The sequence below is a fragment of the Aplidium turbinatum genome, chromosome 2 (assembly GCF_918807975.1).
Source record: "Aplidium turbinatum chromosome 2, kaAplTurb1.1, whole genome shotgun sequence".
NCBI classification, from domain to species: domain Eukaryota; kingdom Metazoa; phylum Chordata; class Ascidiacea; order Aplousobranchia; family Polyclinidae; genus Aplidium; species Aplidium turbinatum.
The window spans coordinates 22,555,244-22,572,629 of NC_137473.1; the positions used below are offsets into that span (position 1 = coordinate 22,555,244).

The window sequence follows — 17,386 nt, forward strand, 5'->3', positions numbered from 1 at the left end:
AAAGATTTTAAATTCACGTTTTTCGGTTTGCAGACCAATAGAACGTGCATCCAAAACCCATTTAAGCACTATCATGGCCACCTGGAGATGCGGCCTGATTTGTCACATTTTGCAGATTTTGATTACAGCTACTGCTAGTGCTTGACTGACATTTTTTGAGATGTTTTTACTTTTTACGGTTTCCTAATGACATAAAACTTTTTTGTTGCCTTGGGAAAGCAGTAGCAAATGAGAAAAAGTAAGTTGAAAAACGCTAAATCAGACTGTTATTGAAAATTAACAGTCTGACTAACATCTTCGAAATCAAATTTTCTTTGTTTTTCAACATGTGAGAATGTTAAAACCTATTGTGTCATCTGGGGAAAAGAATAAAGAAAGCGTAAAAATCTACTTTTTAGAAAAATTTATTTAAACGTTTGCTCAAAGTTAAAAAAAACCTGGAAATTTCTGCAAAGTGTGACAAATCAGGCCGTATCTTTAGGTGGCCATGGCACAATATTAAAAAAAAGAAAGCGATATGGGATAAATATTAGCATGAAAATGAGAACGTTATCCATTGACTTTGTTGTCATACTAAATGAAAACCTGACTTGGCGATTATACACGTTCTTTGTGTTTAACATGCTTCCATAAAACGAATTTGAATAAAATTTGGCCCCATTGCGGTCTGACCACCATTCCGCGAGCGTTTCGTCAGAGCTTTCAAAACCGGAATGGGCGTGAGCAGCGAAGCGTGCGATTATACAGTCTACGTCACCAGCGACTAGCAATCAGCTGATCGGGCTTCAAATGGCAGATCTTGTTCTTCAAACAGTAAATCAGTCTCTTTTACATAGATTCAACGTATTCAGGCCTTCAATCAATGTAAAATAAAAACGTAAAAAAAAACAAGTTTTTGAAGGCAAACTCCACAAAGGCACGTGAAACAATTTCAGCTAGGCAATTCAGCAGGCGTGGAGTAATCAGCATTTTTTACATGGATGCAACGTGTCTAGGCCTTGAATCAATGTGAAAATTCTTGGAACGAAATACCTTTGAACTTTCCAACCCAACGCGCGAAAAGACTTTTGATAATGCTACTGCTAGTCGCTGGTGACGAAATTGTTTCCACGTTTTGGTTATTTTGCAAAAAACAAAAAAATAAATGAAACATTGGACTTTGGGCCTTGCCAGCGCCATTGAAAACATTTTTTTTTTCAGTAATTTTTTATAAAGTGTATTCTTGAGTGTTCAGTTTACGCATTTTAATGCTTAAATCCCGTTTGAAAATTTCATTTAGTAGGCCTTTAAACTTTCACTGTTCGAGCAAATACTTTGTGCTCGCTTCAGCCTGAACTTAATTAATCTACATTTATAATTTGAAGAACAAACAGCGTTAAAGTTAAGCAGGAGGTTGGCATTATGGTTGGCTTTCACCAAACCCAAGCGTAAACCTTGCTGCTACTAATTTTAATTTCTAAATCGAGAAATGAATTGTCCAAGTGGCTTTTTCTACTGTAAAATTTATATTGCAATGTTGCGAGATAACTACATTGAGAAACTGTTTACTAGAATTATTCTGATCAAATATATAGTTGATTTGTGATGCAGAACTTGGCCATGGCGATGTGAAGGTTTTTCATTGCTCGAAGCTGCACATTTAGGTTTTTATTCTGTCGACAACCTCCTGAAGAGAGACGAAAAGTACGCATGCTTTTGGGTAAACCTTCTTTTCGCTATTATCAAAAACATATAATTTTGAATAAAAACTAATGTGTTTTATGAAAAATGTTATTTTTACAAGTGCTAAAAAAAATGAGCAATTTAGGCCGAGAGGCAAGCCCATTGCCACATTAATCAACTTTTTTACATAATTGTTTTTGTAAAGGAACAAATTTTTTGTGGCTATATGCATCCGTTTTATAAAATGTGTTTTTTAAAGGTAGATGGTTAGGTTAGTCTTGCCAAAAAGTATATTTGATCATAATGACTAGAGTTTTTTTCAAAGAAACGTTGATGAAATATGGCTTATTATCAAAGCTAATCATTAAGTGATTCAGAGCACAATGGAAATTTTTAAGTGTTGCCTGAAAATCTTTGTTGTATTGAGCGATGAGTATGTGCTTATTTGGCATGTAAGGTTTGATAATATCAACGTATAATAATATTATTATATTTAGTTTATTGGAGGTCTCAATGGCTAGCGTGGAAGCTACACCGTTCTGGTTAGCGAAGCGTTACTGCTGCTCGCTGTGCTAGTGAGTAATCAGCCTTGTGCTGATAGCCGGGAAGAACGCCTTTCTTCACATTGACCTACCCCTGGCACCTGCTGGTTTTGTTGGCTCTTTCTTTCCACAAAGATAAGAGTTAAACTGACTGGTAAAGCGGCGGTCGATTACTCAAGTGGCAATTAAATAGTTAACTCTCTTCCTCGTGGTAGACGTCGTGGTAGACTTCCTCGTGGTAGACGTAGACGAAAAAAAAAATCGTGGTAGACCCCAATTTTATCCGCTCTGCCTACTGGCAGACGGGGTATAAGAGTCAAGTACCTGCGCCGAGGTCGCGTGAAGGAGACGTGGGCGCCGTCCGGCGGTCAATTACTGCCGGTTCCAGCGTCCACACGCGACGGGTCGCCCGGCCCGTCGTAGGCCATCTTTCTGGGCAATGCAGAAAGAGCCTGTCTCCCTGGCCCGCTCCGCCATTCTAAATTTGCGGACGGGTCATGTAACGTTTTCGATCCACACTCTCCCTCCACAGGTACCTCGACTCCCCAGCCTGGCCCCCGCGACCTAAGCTGGTGGACTTACCCCTCCGGGTGCATCGTCACCCCTAAATCACGCCGCTCCCTGCCGCCGCGGGGTGTGGCAGGCCGGTTTCTGAAAGTCTTCGACCTGGCTATGTTTGTTTGTGCTCTCTCGCCGTGTCAATTATTTGTACCCGTGCGCTGTTGATGCGAATAAAACAGTTTAACACCTACGGTGCGATACTGATGAGCCCAGCCTCATGGGCGAAACACGTGTCTATCGCTGTCTATTCGATGCTACAATCGGCTGCCAAAAACTTAAATATTATTATAGTTATACGTGTACCAAATTTGAAAAATATGGCTTTTGAAAAATTAAACAGTTAGAAGAGTTATCGGAGTTTTAGCACCACTCTATAGGCTATATGTAACAAGCGCAGGTTTGTAATGATTGTAATAAATTCATCGTTAAATTTAAAAATTCCGTTACTTTACCACTAGACAGTAGACATATTAGTTATCAAAATTGCTGTAATATGATCATAAGTACTTGAAAAATAACTTTCGTTTATCGCAAATTATATTTTAAGGAATAGTCAAAGCAGTTCAAAGTTCCTAGATCAATAATATGAAATGATTTACTTTTTAATATATTCAGATTTACAAATTTAAAGAATTTAAAAAACTGCACAAACATCAAAATGTTTCATCGAATGAATGTTGTAAAATGTAAATGATTGTTTTTGATGACAATTGTTTAGCATCATTTCAACACAAATCACATTCACAACAAAGACACCACATCAAATCATAATGATATTTTGAACTCTAAAGATCACTTGTAGATTGCAATAAAGAACATTTCACCCTCTCACCCATCCGTCAATTGGGGCTGCCGTGCTAGCTCCCGCAAGGACCCCCCTGCGCCTTTCCACCAGCATACTTCTCAGTGACTGTGAGAGGTCACTATTTTCCAACTCATCGATGTCGAAACTACATATGTTTGATGTTTGTGCAAATACACTTGTTCAGATAAGAGTTTGATAAGTTCAAAATGTTTGCATTGTTATTGCTTTATAGTTCTTCTGTGGTAGTAAAACACGTGATAAACAGAAAAATAATTTTAAGGGCGCTAAATCCAAAGGGAGAATAATGTAGAGAATAAAGGGCTCAGGTCTGACGCTAACAACATGCTAAAAGTAATTAAATAAAAGAGCGATGGAGTTGCAATTATAATGTGTTGCTCAAAATCGCAAATCGACCAAAACGGTGATTTTACTTCAGCTAATTGTAATCATATTTACCTCCAAAAAGCTTAACATGGTGTATCGGACAAACCTGTTGTAATTCGGCTTCAGTCTGTCGACGCTGTATTCGTCTTTATATTTCATTTTCAAACGTGGATGCTTTGTGACGTAGCCGTTGTTGGTTGTCATGATAACGTAACCATTCACTCCAATTCTGCAGTTGTGACATCATAATTGTAATGCTCTTTGAATATTACGCCTAATTTCCCAGCATTGTGATGTCATACCTGTTGATCGGCATTGCTTCGAACATTTCTGATAGCGGAACATCAGTGGCCATTACTCCGAGCATAGAAGGAGTTTTTCCGCTGATGTTGAGATGAACTGATGAGGCGACAGTTACCATAAGTTCGAGTGACTAGAAAATTTGTAGCAATAAAAATACAACAAGCTTTAGACTGGTTTTCTAAAAGTTTTCCAGCTATAACATTGCCCACTAAATCTCGCGGCTTCTTTCTCTCAAAAAATTAAAACCAAAAAAATCGTTATTTCTTAAAAAGAATAAAGAGCGCCCTATATCAGTTTCACAACAATGGATAGAATTCACAAGTATGTGATACGAGCTATTGTATCAGCTACAATTTACATGGCAGTCTACAGCTGTCTAGGCCTAATTCTTTTTGTGTAAATGCTGCAGTTTCTTGACGAAGTAATTGATCGGAAAGAATAAAGGCGCAAGGCTTTGGAGTGTAGCAGGATGTGAATGTAACTTGTAGGATTGTAGACCGCGTATACGCGGGTTAAAAGTTACAAAAGATCTGAAGTTAAAGAGCTGCCAAATGCAGAAAGGGAAAACATCTAGAAGTTTGGCATAGACAATTTTATATCTGTTTGAAAGCTTAGGGTTTGAAAAAAACGTTTTTGAGACTGATAGTCAACAGTCTAGTTTTTAGATATTCCAAAAAGACTAGCCTACCTGACAACAATAAGAAATTGAGTAGCAGCTGACGAGAGTTAGGCTAGAGCTGTTCGAAACGAATTTTATTTGAGTAAAATGAAACAAAATTTTAGTCTATGAGTGGTGGTTCAAAGTGGAAAAAAAACTTTTAATGAAAAATAAGAACATAAACGAATTTGCACTGAAAGGAATTTTCCGGTTTGGAGTATTTTTGATTGAAGCTAATGTAACTTAAAAATCAGTAGTTTTTTAAAAAGAACTTAGTGCAACCCACTAGTGCAGTGGTTCCCAACCTCTTTGTTGTCACGGACCCCTTTAGACAAATTATTAATTCTGCGGTCCCCTACCTAAATTTTGCCTGAAACTCAATTAGCATACTAATTGACTATTGTAATAACTATGCTACTCAACTACTGTGCTGGTCATATTGCATTGCCGCTATGACTCCTGCGGCAAATATCAGGTTAAACAGTTGCTCAAATAAGAAAATGAATGAATTGTTCAAGAAATGTCAGCAGTATTTGAATATTAAGGTGACCCAAAGTGCCATGCCGAAACTTTTTCAACGTAAGCAAATTTAATGAGAGGGCTGTTGTTGCAGTTTATTCTCGCGGGCTTGAGCTTGACACATTTGCATTTAAAGAGAGAAATGAAAGTAAAAAGATCGCTTTTCGTTTTTTTTCTCCAAAATTCATCAAGACAATCACGGACCCCCAAGGAGTCCGCTAACCCCAGGTTGGGAACCACCGCGCTAGTGGAAGGATAACATCACAAACAAAGATGTACTATCTAGAATACAAACCAACATTGAAATTCTACAAACAATTACATCAAGAAAATTGAAATATTTTGGCCACATGATTCGCAATAATTCTATTCAAAGACAACTATTAGAAGGAAAAATGAACGGCAAACGAAATAGGGGCAGACCACCAAGAATTTGGACTAATGATATTGACGACTGGTCAGGACTTAATTACAAAACTGCAGTAAAAAAATCTCACAACAGAGAAAACTTGGCGCCTCATTGCCTCCAATCCTTGAAGAGAGGAAGGAACTTAATAATGAATAATGAGTGCAACCCACGTATTCGAGATTTTGGAATTAGGCCTATACCTTTTGGAAATAGGGTTTTTATCGCTAGAAGATAACGCCAAATTGCTAAGGTCATCAATCTTGACGCACACTAACCTCAGTTCCACCAGTGATGTCATAATATGGCTTGGTCCAAATGGGGTGCGGATCGTTTTTGAAAGACAGAGGGCGACTCAACACATTAATGTGGTGCTGCAAATAGAACTTCCGTTAAGTGACGTTTGATTGTGTTGCATGAAGGAAGGGCCCTCGACTTAGGTTGTTACTCACCTGTTACAAATTTGATCGCTTCTGACATGGAAATTCGACGCATCACCCAGATGCAGGTTATATGACCAAAAGATAAAAAACTTAAAGTAAAATCCAATGAACGCCGGCATCTTTTGTTAAGTTGCACGTGTGGAAAGTTGCAATAGTGTTTAGCACACGAGCATTTTGTGCTGGAGAAAAGAATCCGATTCTCGTTTCAAAGAAGCTACCAGTCTGTTTAATCGGCAGTTGAATGAAGAAATTATAATCTTTGTATTATTTAAAAGTAAGCCTGGTGGGTGAAAATCTTACTTTAGAGTGGATGAAAATATTATTTTAGCTGACAACATCCATTAACATACGTAAGCTGAACACCTTCATGTAAGAAAATGGTTCTGTTTAACGTACCATGATGCAATTTATTTTCAACCTTTCATTACCAATGAAAATTTCTGTGAGACTAACCTTCGCCACTGATTTAAAACTATGTTTTTTTCCAAGGTTTATGGCATATAGGCTACATAAGCCAACTGACGAGTGGCATTCTCAGTAGCCTCTTCCATTTTTGTCACTATATTGTACAGTAGCCTACTACAGGAACTGCAACCTAATTTCATTACAATTCATCTTATAAAACCCGTCTGCCGAATTCAATAAAGTCAAGAAACCCTAGCCGAATTTTGCATATGTCTATATTTATGTTTGTTTTGAGTCCTTTTTGTGTTTTGCATATATCTTATTACTCGGGCAAGTTGTTATTGACCTAAAAATTTAAAAAAATGACTTTAAACTTTAAAAAAATTGACTTCATTAACATAACAAAAATTTGACTGAATGAATCATTGTTTCTTGTATTTTATATTTATAATAAGGCTATATCAACAAAAAAACATTTAAATCAACTAAAAAATATTGAAATGTTCAACAAAATATATTAGGCTCATTTGAAAGCTGTTTTAAGTGGGCAACCAACTTCACAACGAACATCACGTTCACCAAGAACACGAGTTGAAATGTGACATAATGTTAAGTTCACCAGGCCATAGTCCTGGTAAGAGTCGTAGGCATTTTTTTCTAGAGCAGTTTACTGTTTATGATCAAGAACGAAATCAAGGGCTATTGTCGAAGGGGAGCCACTGCGCAATCCACGGCACGCATTTCAGTGTCTTGCCAAAGACACAACCACATGCTCTTGTGCGGGATCGAACCGGAGTTTTAATAGCTTTCTAGTTTTTCAATGTTCATTGTCATTGTTTTTAATGTTAAGATGCTAAACTTTAGCTGGAGTCTCCAGCCTTTTTTACATTGTGGCCCCTTTGAAAATTTTGAAAAATCAATGGCCCCCTATTTTTTCAACCTTTTGAAAAAATGAAGAAACGTCATTTTAATTAAAAAAACTTGTTTATACAGTAACCGGTAGTTTTAAAATGATATAAATACAACACACAATGAACATGATAGTGCATTAATTAGTTATTACATATGCAGTTAATGTGATGGTTGAAGTTGTTTTTTCTCTGACAATGTCTTAATTGCTGGTTTGGTGGTGGAAAGAGCAAGCCGCATGTCATATTGAATATCCAAGACACTGCGCTGCTTTGTCTTCAGAAGTAACATTGTCGAAAACCCACACTCACAACGATATGTTGATGGGAAAGGCAACAGCATTGGCATGACAATTTCATTAAGCTTAGGGTACGATTTGCTTAGTTTTGCCCAAAATGTGATCAAACTATCTTTCTCAAAGCTTTTATTTCTTTTGTTATATAGTGTTGGAGTGGACTTAGAGATGATAAATTAAACAAATTATTATTTTTTAAAGTTTTCTATGGCCCTCTTGAAAAAGGCTCATGGCCCACTAGGTTGGGAACCCCTGTGCTAAACGAAGCACAAATTGAGATTGATGAACAAGAATTTGTTAGACTCTTAGAATTAGACTCTAAACAGTTAGAGTAAGCTATCAATTTTTCTCAGTATTTTCTCAAAAATTTGGACTGGAGGTGTCAATTACATTAAATTAACTTGATTGACCTAAAATTGAAAAACTGACCAAACAATAAGAATTTGAATTTTTATTGACTTATCAAATTAAGATTTTGAAACCTACTTGTTGTGTCCAGAACTCTTAGTTAAAACCACACCGTAATAAACTATTTAAAAAAACTTGACTTTATTGATCTTACTTGACCTATTGCTATTGCAAAATTGCATATAGCCCAGTAGGTTATAGTATTATTGCAAATAAGCTAAATTAGAAAAGGGAAAATAGCCAAGGTTTAGGCTATTACAAATGCATTTATTGGATAATGGGTAAAATTTGAAATTTTATACAGCAAAATTGCCTGTGGTTTAATTTTTGTGTCAAGTCAAACATTTGTGGTTCTGGAGTGACCCCCTCCCAATCAAATGAGCCATGCTACGCCAATGAAGTTAAGCCAGTGTTAGAATTATTCAATCAACAAGCCTCCAAATTAGAAAATGGCGTTACGTATAGGCTAGTCTTTGCTCTCGCTATATCCGTGTCATAAAAACAACAATAGCTTTACAGTAATTCAAAGCTTCACGTCACCAAAACTGCTACAATATTAATTGTTGTTGACCATTCGTTGCGTTGACGTTCTTACCAGGACTTGTTCAGTGACACCATTCTTGCTTTCTACTTGAGCAAAATATCCATTGTTTTTGCAAGCCATTTCTTTTAGTGGAGCCATATAAGATGTTTCCTGACCCACCAGATACGTGAACACCCGGATCTACAAATAAGTGATAAAGTATTATAAACACAGCACAGAAACAAAAAGCATCAATTTTCAAACCAAAATGTAGTCGTATCTGCCCAACTCGACTCGAAAGGGATAAGGTAAAACCATTGCGTTAAACACAACGTCGAGTTACCAACCTTGCAATTTTCAATCCACATAGGCTAAAGTAAACCTTGCATATTTTTTGTTAATGAGCAGACAGATGACTATCAAGATAGAACTAGCTTGAAACAAGACGTAATCACGAAAATACGGAGGGATTTCCGAGTTACCCGTTGTCACAACAGCAAGGTAAATCTTAACACCCACAGTTTGTCACTTCTTGCATATTGAAACAAGCGGAAAACGTGGTCACAAATGTGACCATCTTTGTCAATCCAATGCACATTTAACTTAGTATGGCAAGGCCACGGTGTTTGTATATATCAACAGTTTTCCACCGTAGTTTCCATTCACAGACGTTTCAAAAAGGTTAGTGTGATTTAAATCTTTCTCTGGCCATGCTTTACTGCATGGAGTGGATGGAGTGGAAGTGAAGTGGAAGGTCTGCAGGTACTGCATGGAGTGGAAGATCTGCGTGTCATGGATGATGAAACCAAAGACTGGCTGCTCTTTAGTAGCCTTCCAGTGTAGTCGTGGAACATCGTGAATCTGGGGTGGTAAAAAGATAGACCCTCGTCCCAAGAGGCTCACACGACGACGACGACTGCATGCACTAGACCAGTGGTTCTTACCTTTTTTCTTGCACGCCTCCCTTTAACAATGATTACATGTTCTGCGCCCCCTTCCCCCCGGTTTCGAACAATAGTAGCACCAAAGGTATTTTTGTTTTTGTTGATCACGGTCATATTAGTGAGATACCGTACTTGAAACTGATTGTAAGCGACTATTTCAGAAATTGCGCAACGTTGCTTTAATCTTCAACTCTCAGCCTGTTCTTGGTCTTGACAGCAACTACAAGAGAAGAAGGAGCAAAGATATGGATCCGAGAACTGTTAGTCTTTGAATATTTTGAGTTTAGACAAGGGGGCAAATAGGAAGAGAAGCTAAGTTTCAGTTCTTCGACATCAAAGGGCTCATGTAGAAAACTTCTCTTGTTTATCTTCATAAGTTTTTTGATTGTTTTTCATGTTTTCATCTGGATTTGAAAATTATTTTATGCTGTTTGCTTTTAAGGCATTTAGATGAGCTGTTGCTTGATTAGGTCATTGAGTCTCACTGGATTTCCTAGTCATCTAGACTTTTCCAAATGTGTATTTTCGCTATGGAGCTTCTAATTAGCATGTACTTTTTTAGACAACCATCAATCATTCGTGTGAAAAATATACCAGATTATACATTATTTACAATCAGTTTGCATCTCCTTACCCAGGTTGAAAAAAAACAACTGAAAGAGCTCTTGCTTTTTATAAAGCATTCTGCTTTTGCAAAGTTGACTGCCTTGATAAACAAGTTCAGGAAACCCATCATTGCTTTACTGGAGGCAAAGGTTTGGATGTTTAGGCTCTTTGATAAATACCGCAATAAGTGTTAACGCTAAAACGATTTCATTTTTTCGTTTGCACATATAACAAAGCCAGAATGCAGAACAAGAGCAATAACAGCTTCGTCTGCATAACTTAAAGCCTTATTTGTGATTTCCAGTTTTTGAGAAATATAAATGGCAAATAAATAGTTCAAGACGTTAAAACTACCGCAAAAAGATTACATATTGTTGGAAAGCTTGTGCCTAAAAAGTGGTTGAAGCCCCAAGGGAGGCGTCTCCCCCTCCCCCCCCCCCCACGGTTAAGGACTAGTGCTGCACTAGACATTGACGGACATAAGATTATTATTATGAGCACCGTCAAGTTTGGTTCCGCTACAACTAAAATTTAACTGAAACAAGATAGGCTTTTTGCTTCCAGGTAAACAAACAAACTTGGCATAGCTGAAGCTGAGTAGGCTACAATTTATAATTAAGAAAGCTCGTTTATCGATGCCGTCTTACAAGTGTTTTACCTGAGCCGTTGTTCTGTTTCGAGCGTTTTCGAATATATATTGGTAGTTGTCAGGGGCACCGTCTGTGATGAGTACAAGGACGCAGTTGCATTCACTTCCGACTTTTGATTTATGGAACTGTAGTAAAACAGATAATTCGTTCCTGCACTTCAGTAACAAAATGATCAGTGATTAAAACTGGAATTATTCTTTTGTGTCCAAGATAAAAGAAAAAACTTGTTACTGCACATTTCGATATTAAATTCAATCATCTTTAGATGGATGCATAGCCTAACATATAGTCAACCCGCTTAATCGGCTCAAGTTTTAGTAAGTTTTTCATTGCTTGAAGCTGCACTACTTTTCTTCTGACTCTCGTCGTCACAAAAAGTCAACCGAAGTGTGATAAGGTTTTCATGGATAAAAGGAAAAAAGAAAATAGAAAGTAAATTTTCGCCACATACTGTAGAGCAGGGTGGTCCGAACCTTGGTACGCGAGCTGCATGCAGCTTTTGTGCGGCCGTGAACACTTCCGGCATACCGGATTTTCCAGTGCAAAATCCACAGGTGTTAATAGCCTATACACTTAGCTTACGTTTAACATAAATGCATCGCATTAGCCACAGCCTTAAATAAGTCCATCATCAAAGTGGTCAATGGGTAACTTACTGCAGTTGCAAGTTAGCGCGAAGAAAAAAAAAAAAAAGTTAGCTGCTCACTTAGGCTATCTATTTAGTCAAGTGGAAAGATTTATCAATAAAATGAGTGTCAAAAGAAAAGTGTCAGAGGAAAATAGAGAGTTCAGTTTTACTTGGGGTAGAAGATATTTTTTTGCCAATAACAATGGTGAACTACCGTGTCTGGTGTGCTTGCAAGTAATATCAGTTCTGAAGGAGTCTGGTTTAAAAGACTTTACACCGAAGATGTAGGCTACTCCACGTTTGGTAGTACATACGTTTGTGAAAGCACATTCTCAATTATGAAGCAATTGAAAAGCAACAAACTGAACAAAATGACTGATATAACCCTAGATGCCTGCTTATATTTGTGAATCACCGTATTTCAACCTGAGATTGACAGAATAATGAAAACAAGAAACAATAGCCTACTGTACATTGCTTGTTATTTTGTTAATGTGTTGTGTATTGTATCTTCTTTACAAGCTGAAAATCACCGTTTGAGTCGCAAACAGGCTGAAAATCATGTTTTATACGGCCCATAAAGTTTTTCTCAAACCTTAATGTCACTGTGGCCCTCCATACTCGGACTCTTGGACCACCCTGCCATAAAGTAAAGTGGTCCGTATTTCAGATTAACAAAAAAGTTTTAGGACATAGACGATTTTTTTTGGCGATGTAAGTTTGGATAAAGAGTTTTAATGAATGTTGCTTTCAGTGCTACAAGGTAAAACAGAGAAAGGCCTTTGGCAAGAATGCATCTCTATCTATGTATAAATACTACATAGTATTTATGCATAAATATACATACATCTATCTATGAATGCCTCATCTCATTTAGGTTGAATCATATTCTGACGCATATGTAGAATCAATTCTAACCTACGGATGTAAATGCTGGACAATAAGTAAAGACATGAAGAAAAGACTAGAGGCTGTTGAGATGTGGTTTTTCATAAGGATGTTGAGGATATCTTAGACTGAAAAGAAGATTAGTGACGAAGTTATGAAATTGGCAAAAGCAGAAAGGAGATTAATAACAACAGCTAGAAGGGGCGCCAGATGCAATTTTAGGTCATATTCACAGACATGAAGATTTGGAAAAATTAGCACTATTTGGGATGATGCAGGGAAAAAGAATCAGAGGTCGACAAAGATTAACTTATTTAAACAGCTTGAATCAATGGGCCACAAACACAACAGTCAAAACGAACGATTTTATACGAATGGCAAATGACAGAGAAGTTTGGAAGACCATGATCGCCAACGTTTGTATCAGATCAGGCACATAATCATCATCATCATCATATTCTGACGACAAGCACCTGAAGAGAGTCAGACGATAAGTAGGTCTGCTGCAACTTTGAGCAATGAAAAATTTTCTCTTCACTATATTCAAGTTCTGTTCCACAAAAAACTGTTAAATTATTCAAGTGTTCACGCAAATAGAATCATTCAAGGGCGGTGTAGCGCATTTAACTGAATGAACTTAAGTGCAACTATGTTACTCATGAAGTGTGAATCTTGCTGACTTCTCCTTGTCTAACAACCGTGTGGGCAACAGTTGCATTGGTTCATTTCAAATCGAAAATCGAATTACTTTAGTTTAACTATTTTGCGCCCAGCGATTTTGCACGGTTTGACCGCAAAACCCAGGCATTTTTGCTATTTTTTCTCTAACTTTAACCAGTTGACACGCGTGACACCGATTGTGTATTTTGACGTAGAATATCTCTTTGGAAAGATAATTTCAAGTTCAGTATTTTCAAAATATGTACTTTTTTAACTTTTTTTTTGTTAAAAATTTTGTGAAAATGAAGCATCTTACAAAAAAAAATACTCCCACCTTTTCTGTAGAACCTATAAAAAGATTTTTTTTTCAGTGGACTTCCTAATGATATGAAGAGTCAAGGAAAAATCAAACATGCCTTGTTCCTTTGGTAGTACTTTTCTTTTAACTGTTGGCTAAAGTAACCACACTTTGCCAAATTTGAGCAAATTTTTTTTTTTTTGAAAAACACGAGAATATCAATAAAATAAGCATTTTACAAAGGACTAGTAAATTTATAGATATTCTGCTACAAGGACAAAGTTTTATATCACGCATCAAACAGCATCGTTTTAAAATGATGCTGGGCGTTTCGCATTAAACTGCAAATCATTTTAAAATGATGCTGGGCGCGAAAGAGTTAAACAGCATCTACAAACGGAAACTTTTACTAGATTTTTTAGGCTACAATTTTTTTATATCTTGGTACGATATTGATTGGGTTGAAATGATGGAAAAGATCTCATCCCATTAGCCAAATTTACAATTTTTTTCCATCCTTGACATTTTCCATCGTTCATTTCAAAATCTGCCTTCCATTTCATCCGATCCAATACCCTGGTCTTAAACGTTGTTTTGGTTTTGTTTGCAATTTCACTTATTTTCTGGTTTCTTTTTATGTTCTTCTCAGTTTATAGTTACCAGTATAGCGTGCTAGAGGTATGAAAAGTATTTGCAGGGAAAAAAATAAACGAAATTTGATAATCGTTTCCTCTGCTTTATCGTATACCACCCCCTTAATCGGACTTATTTGGCTTGGTACGGATGTGGTCCGATTAAGCGAGGTTGACTATAGTAGGGGAAACTGGGGTTAGTCGGAAAGTTTTTTTTTTAAAGTGGGATTTAAAACAATTGGTGCGTAACCTGGCAACTTGAAGCGGCTTAAATTATCACCTATGGTGTTCTCTATCATAGCCTACAACTAAAAATAAGCATTTAGTCAATTTAACTTTTAATGCAAATTTAAAATAAACAAACATACAATTAATTTTCCAACTAACCCCATGCCTGGGGTTAGTTGAAAAACGTCAGTTTACTGCACACTCATGAACTAGATACTCTTTTTTCAACCAACAAACATTTAGGCTACATGGGGTTGTAAGCAAATATGTTTACTTGCTTTGAAATCAAAATGCAATAAATTCTACACCTAATCACCGTAAAAACGTTTTTTAATAAACTCATTCTTAAAACTTGTGATATCGTATATATTGCACTTTCCAAGTTATTCAAATTAAATTTTACCAGTATGTCTGGTTAAAACAAGTACATTGGAGCTTATACTACGTACTATCATATTATTACTACGTACTATCATACTACGTACTATCATACTACGTACTATCATATACTATCTATTACTATACTAACTATACTATTACTATATCAATTACTATACTACGTACTATCATATGCTATCATACTATCATATTATTATACTACGTACCACGACGATATACTCGTATCATACTATACAATATTAAAACACTTTCCAACTAACCCTACCCACTATTTTCCAACTAGCTCCATTAGCATGTGACAAATTATTTTCCTAAAATATTCAAGCATGGTGCATTTGACTAAAATTTGTTTATTTCTTAGTGTTGTAGAACACCTATAGCTGACACACACCAAAAAACTTCTTCCCATCATTAACGACATCGACGCATAAGATGTTTCTTAAAACGCCAAAAAATTTACTGCGAAGGTAAGAAAATGTAAAATTGTTAACCAAACAGGCTTACCCTTACTCAACAAATCGAAGCTAACATGGATTATGTGTTTTTATAAACTACATCACAAGATGGCAGTAAATATCTTTAAAAGTCATCAATAGCTAAAAAAATGATAACTTTTCAACTAACCCCGCCTTCCCATTAACCCCACTCTCCTCTACTATAATAGAAAAAGTATCATGTTGAATTGAATAATTACGCTTATTATAGAGCTTTTTCTACACATGAGTGGATTCTTCAGTAAACTTTTCTATTCAAATGGAATGACAAACAAATTTTTTACACAACATTAGTTAAAAATTATAAAAATGTCCACGTGACCCACATTGTGGATTGTTCAAAACGTATACAACCTTGTTGTGCATTACATAACAATAATTACTTGTGTTTACTGTGTTTTGTATATTTTTATTTATTCGTCAACAGAACAAAATAAACTGAACTGAACTACACTTTAGAAAACAGAATTTTGTTTCATTTTGACAGAAAATTCTTCAATTAGAAGAGTGGAGTTTCAAAAGTGAAGTCATATTTTGCTAAGTTGAAGTTAGAGTTGGAAAAGTACTTTTGGTAGTTACGCAAATATTGTTACAGAATTTCAGTCAGAAAAAAACGACGAAGTTCATTTTGGGATACCACAAATTTCACGACATGCAAAACTTTTCTCTTCAAAAGAAAGTAAGTACAGTATATCCTGTCTCAAATTCGGAAAGTTAATTGTGGAATTTTGGACTTACGCACTTTGAAACCCTTTCGCCTTTTTTCATTTTGAGATCGCAGCAATTTTGGTATATTTGCCCGCTTCAAAGAAACATGAAATGTTAATATGTGAGAATCTTATAATGCAGAAAGCGTCAGGAAACACAAAAAGCGTGGGCTTGCGTAAAAGTGTTTAGGCCTATTGAAGATATACCGATCACTTTCACTTGAGAGTGTTTCAAACAAGGCATAACGTAGACTATTTCAAAATTTTATTTGTTCCCTACAAGGAGTAGGAGAGACTGGGGATAAGTAAGACAAAATTTTAAGGGTTCAGAAAAACGCAAATTACAATTTTTTCTTCCCGAGATTTTCTGACAAACGCTTGTATTTTGTGGAGTTTCATGCCCTTCATCAATCTTGGATTGCATGAAATCATAGGTTTAAAGAAAAATGAATGGATGAATTGAAAATGAATGGAGAAAAATGAATGAATTTGAAAGCAATGAGTCAAATGGGTATATATGAGACACGTGCAGGAGAACTGGGACACATTGTTAGGAGAAGTGGGACACCTTGGGGTGAAATGGGCAGTACAAAAAATGCACACAAATTTTGCTGTTGAAACTTGTCTTTTGGTTTTATTACAATAATAACAAACTCAAATGTCAAAAATTATGTTGACAATCAGCAGCACACTATAGAAATGCAATGTTTCAAACATGTTTGTGAAAAAATTTCTTCGATCTTTTAGCGAATATCAAGATCTCCAAACTTGACGGCAAATATTATGCTGTCCTTGGTAGCCTACGAAGTGTTGTTTCTTTCGAAGATGACTTGGAAAGAATGGAGAAATATAGTAATATCAAGTGAAGAAATAGGGTGGGGGTCAGGGACTTGCGGATGAACAAATATGTTGTTGAATTTACTAGTTTTCCTTAAAAAGTTAACCATCACCTCTTCATCTTCAGTCGATGTTTCTTCAGCTTGAGCCACATAGAATACAGGATTGGGAGCCTTCTCTATTTTAAATTCTACAAAAACATATCACCCTATTTGCAAGGCAGTTGGATCCACACCTCCTAAATAAATTGGATCTAAAGATTCATCTTCACCTTTCTCAAGTTCGTCATCTTTGCTATCCGCCATGATCGTCACAACGTTGTCATCATCTGAGCTTTCATCACGAGCGACGTGTTTCTTCTTTTGCAAACGTTTAGGCTAAGCGACACTGCAAAGTTAGCCTTTTTCCTATGTCTTTTCTCAAGATCTAACCCTACGATGAGAACTAGCACTATTATTGGGGAGAATTGGGACAGCCTGTCCCAGTTCTCCTGCAAGATGTTTTTACTCCATTTTGTAGTTCTACCATTTGTCTTGCAAAAGCATGACTTCTTTACTACCATCAATGCAAGCTGATACCTGAAGCAACACAG

General features: G+C 36.5%; 1 protein-coding gene across 1 annotated transcript in view; it reads right to left on the bottom strand.

Moving 5' to 3' along the window:
- LOC145788431 (voltage-dependent calcium channel subunit alpha-2/delta-4-like) overlaps positions 1–17,386 on the bottom strand; it is a 64,658-nt gene that overhangs the window by 25,670 nt on the left and 21,602 nt on the right. Inside the window, exons 9-14 of the mRNA XM_082600198.1 lie at positions 11,032–11,148; positions 8,896–9,024; positions 6,119–6,214; positions 4,257–4,387; positions 4,061–4,183; positions 3,598–3,715 (exon numbers count right to left, since the gene is read on the bottom strand). Coding sequence (XP_082456324.1) covers positions 3,598–3,715; positions 4,061–4,183; positions 4,257–4,387; positions 6,119–6,214; positions 8,896–9,024; positions 11,032–11,148 — 714 coding nt within the window. The remainder of the gene's footprint in view (positions 1–3,597; positions 3,716–4,060; positions 4,184–4,256; positions 4,388–6,118; positions 6,215–8,895; positions 9,025–11,031; positions 11,149–17,386) is intronic.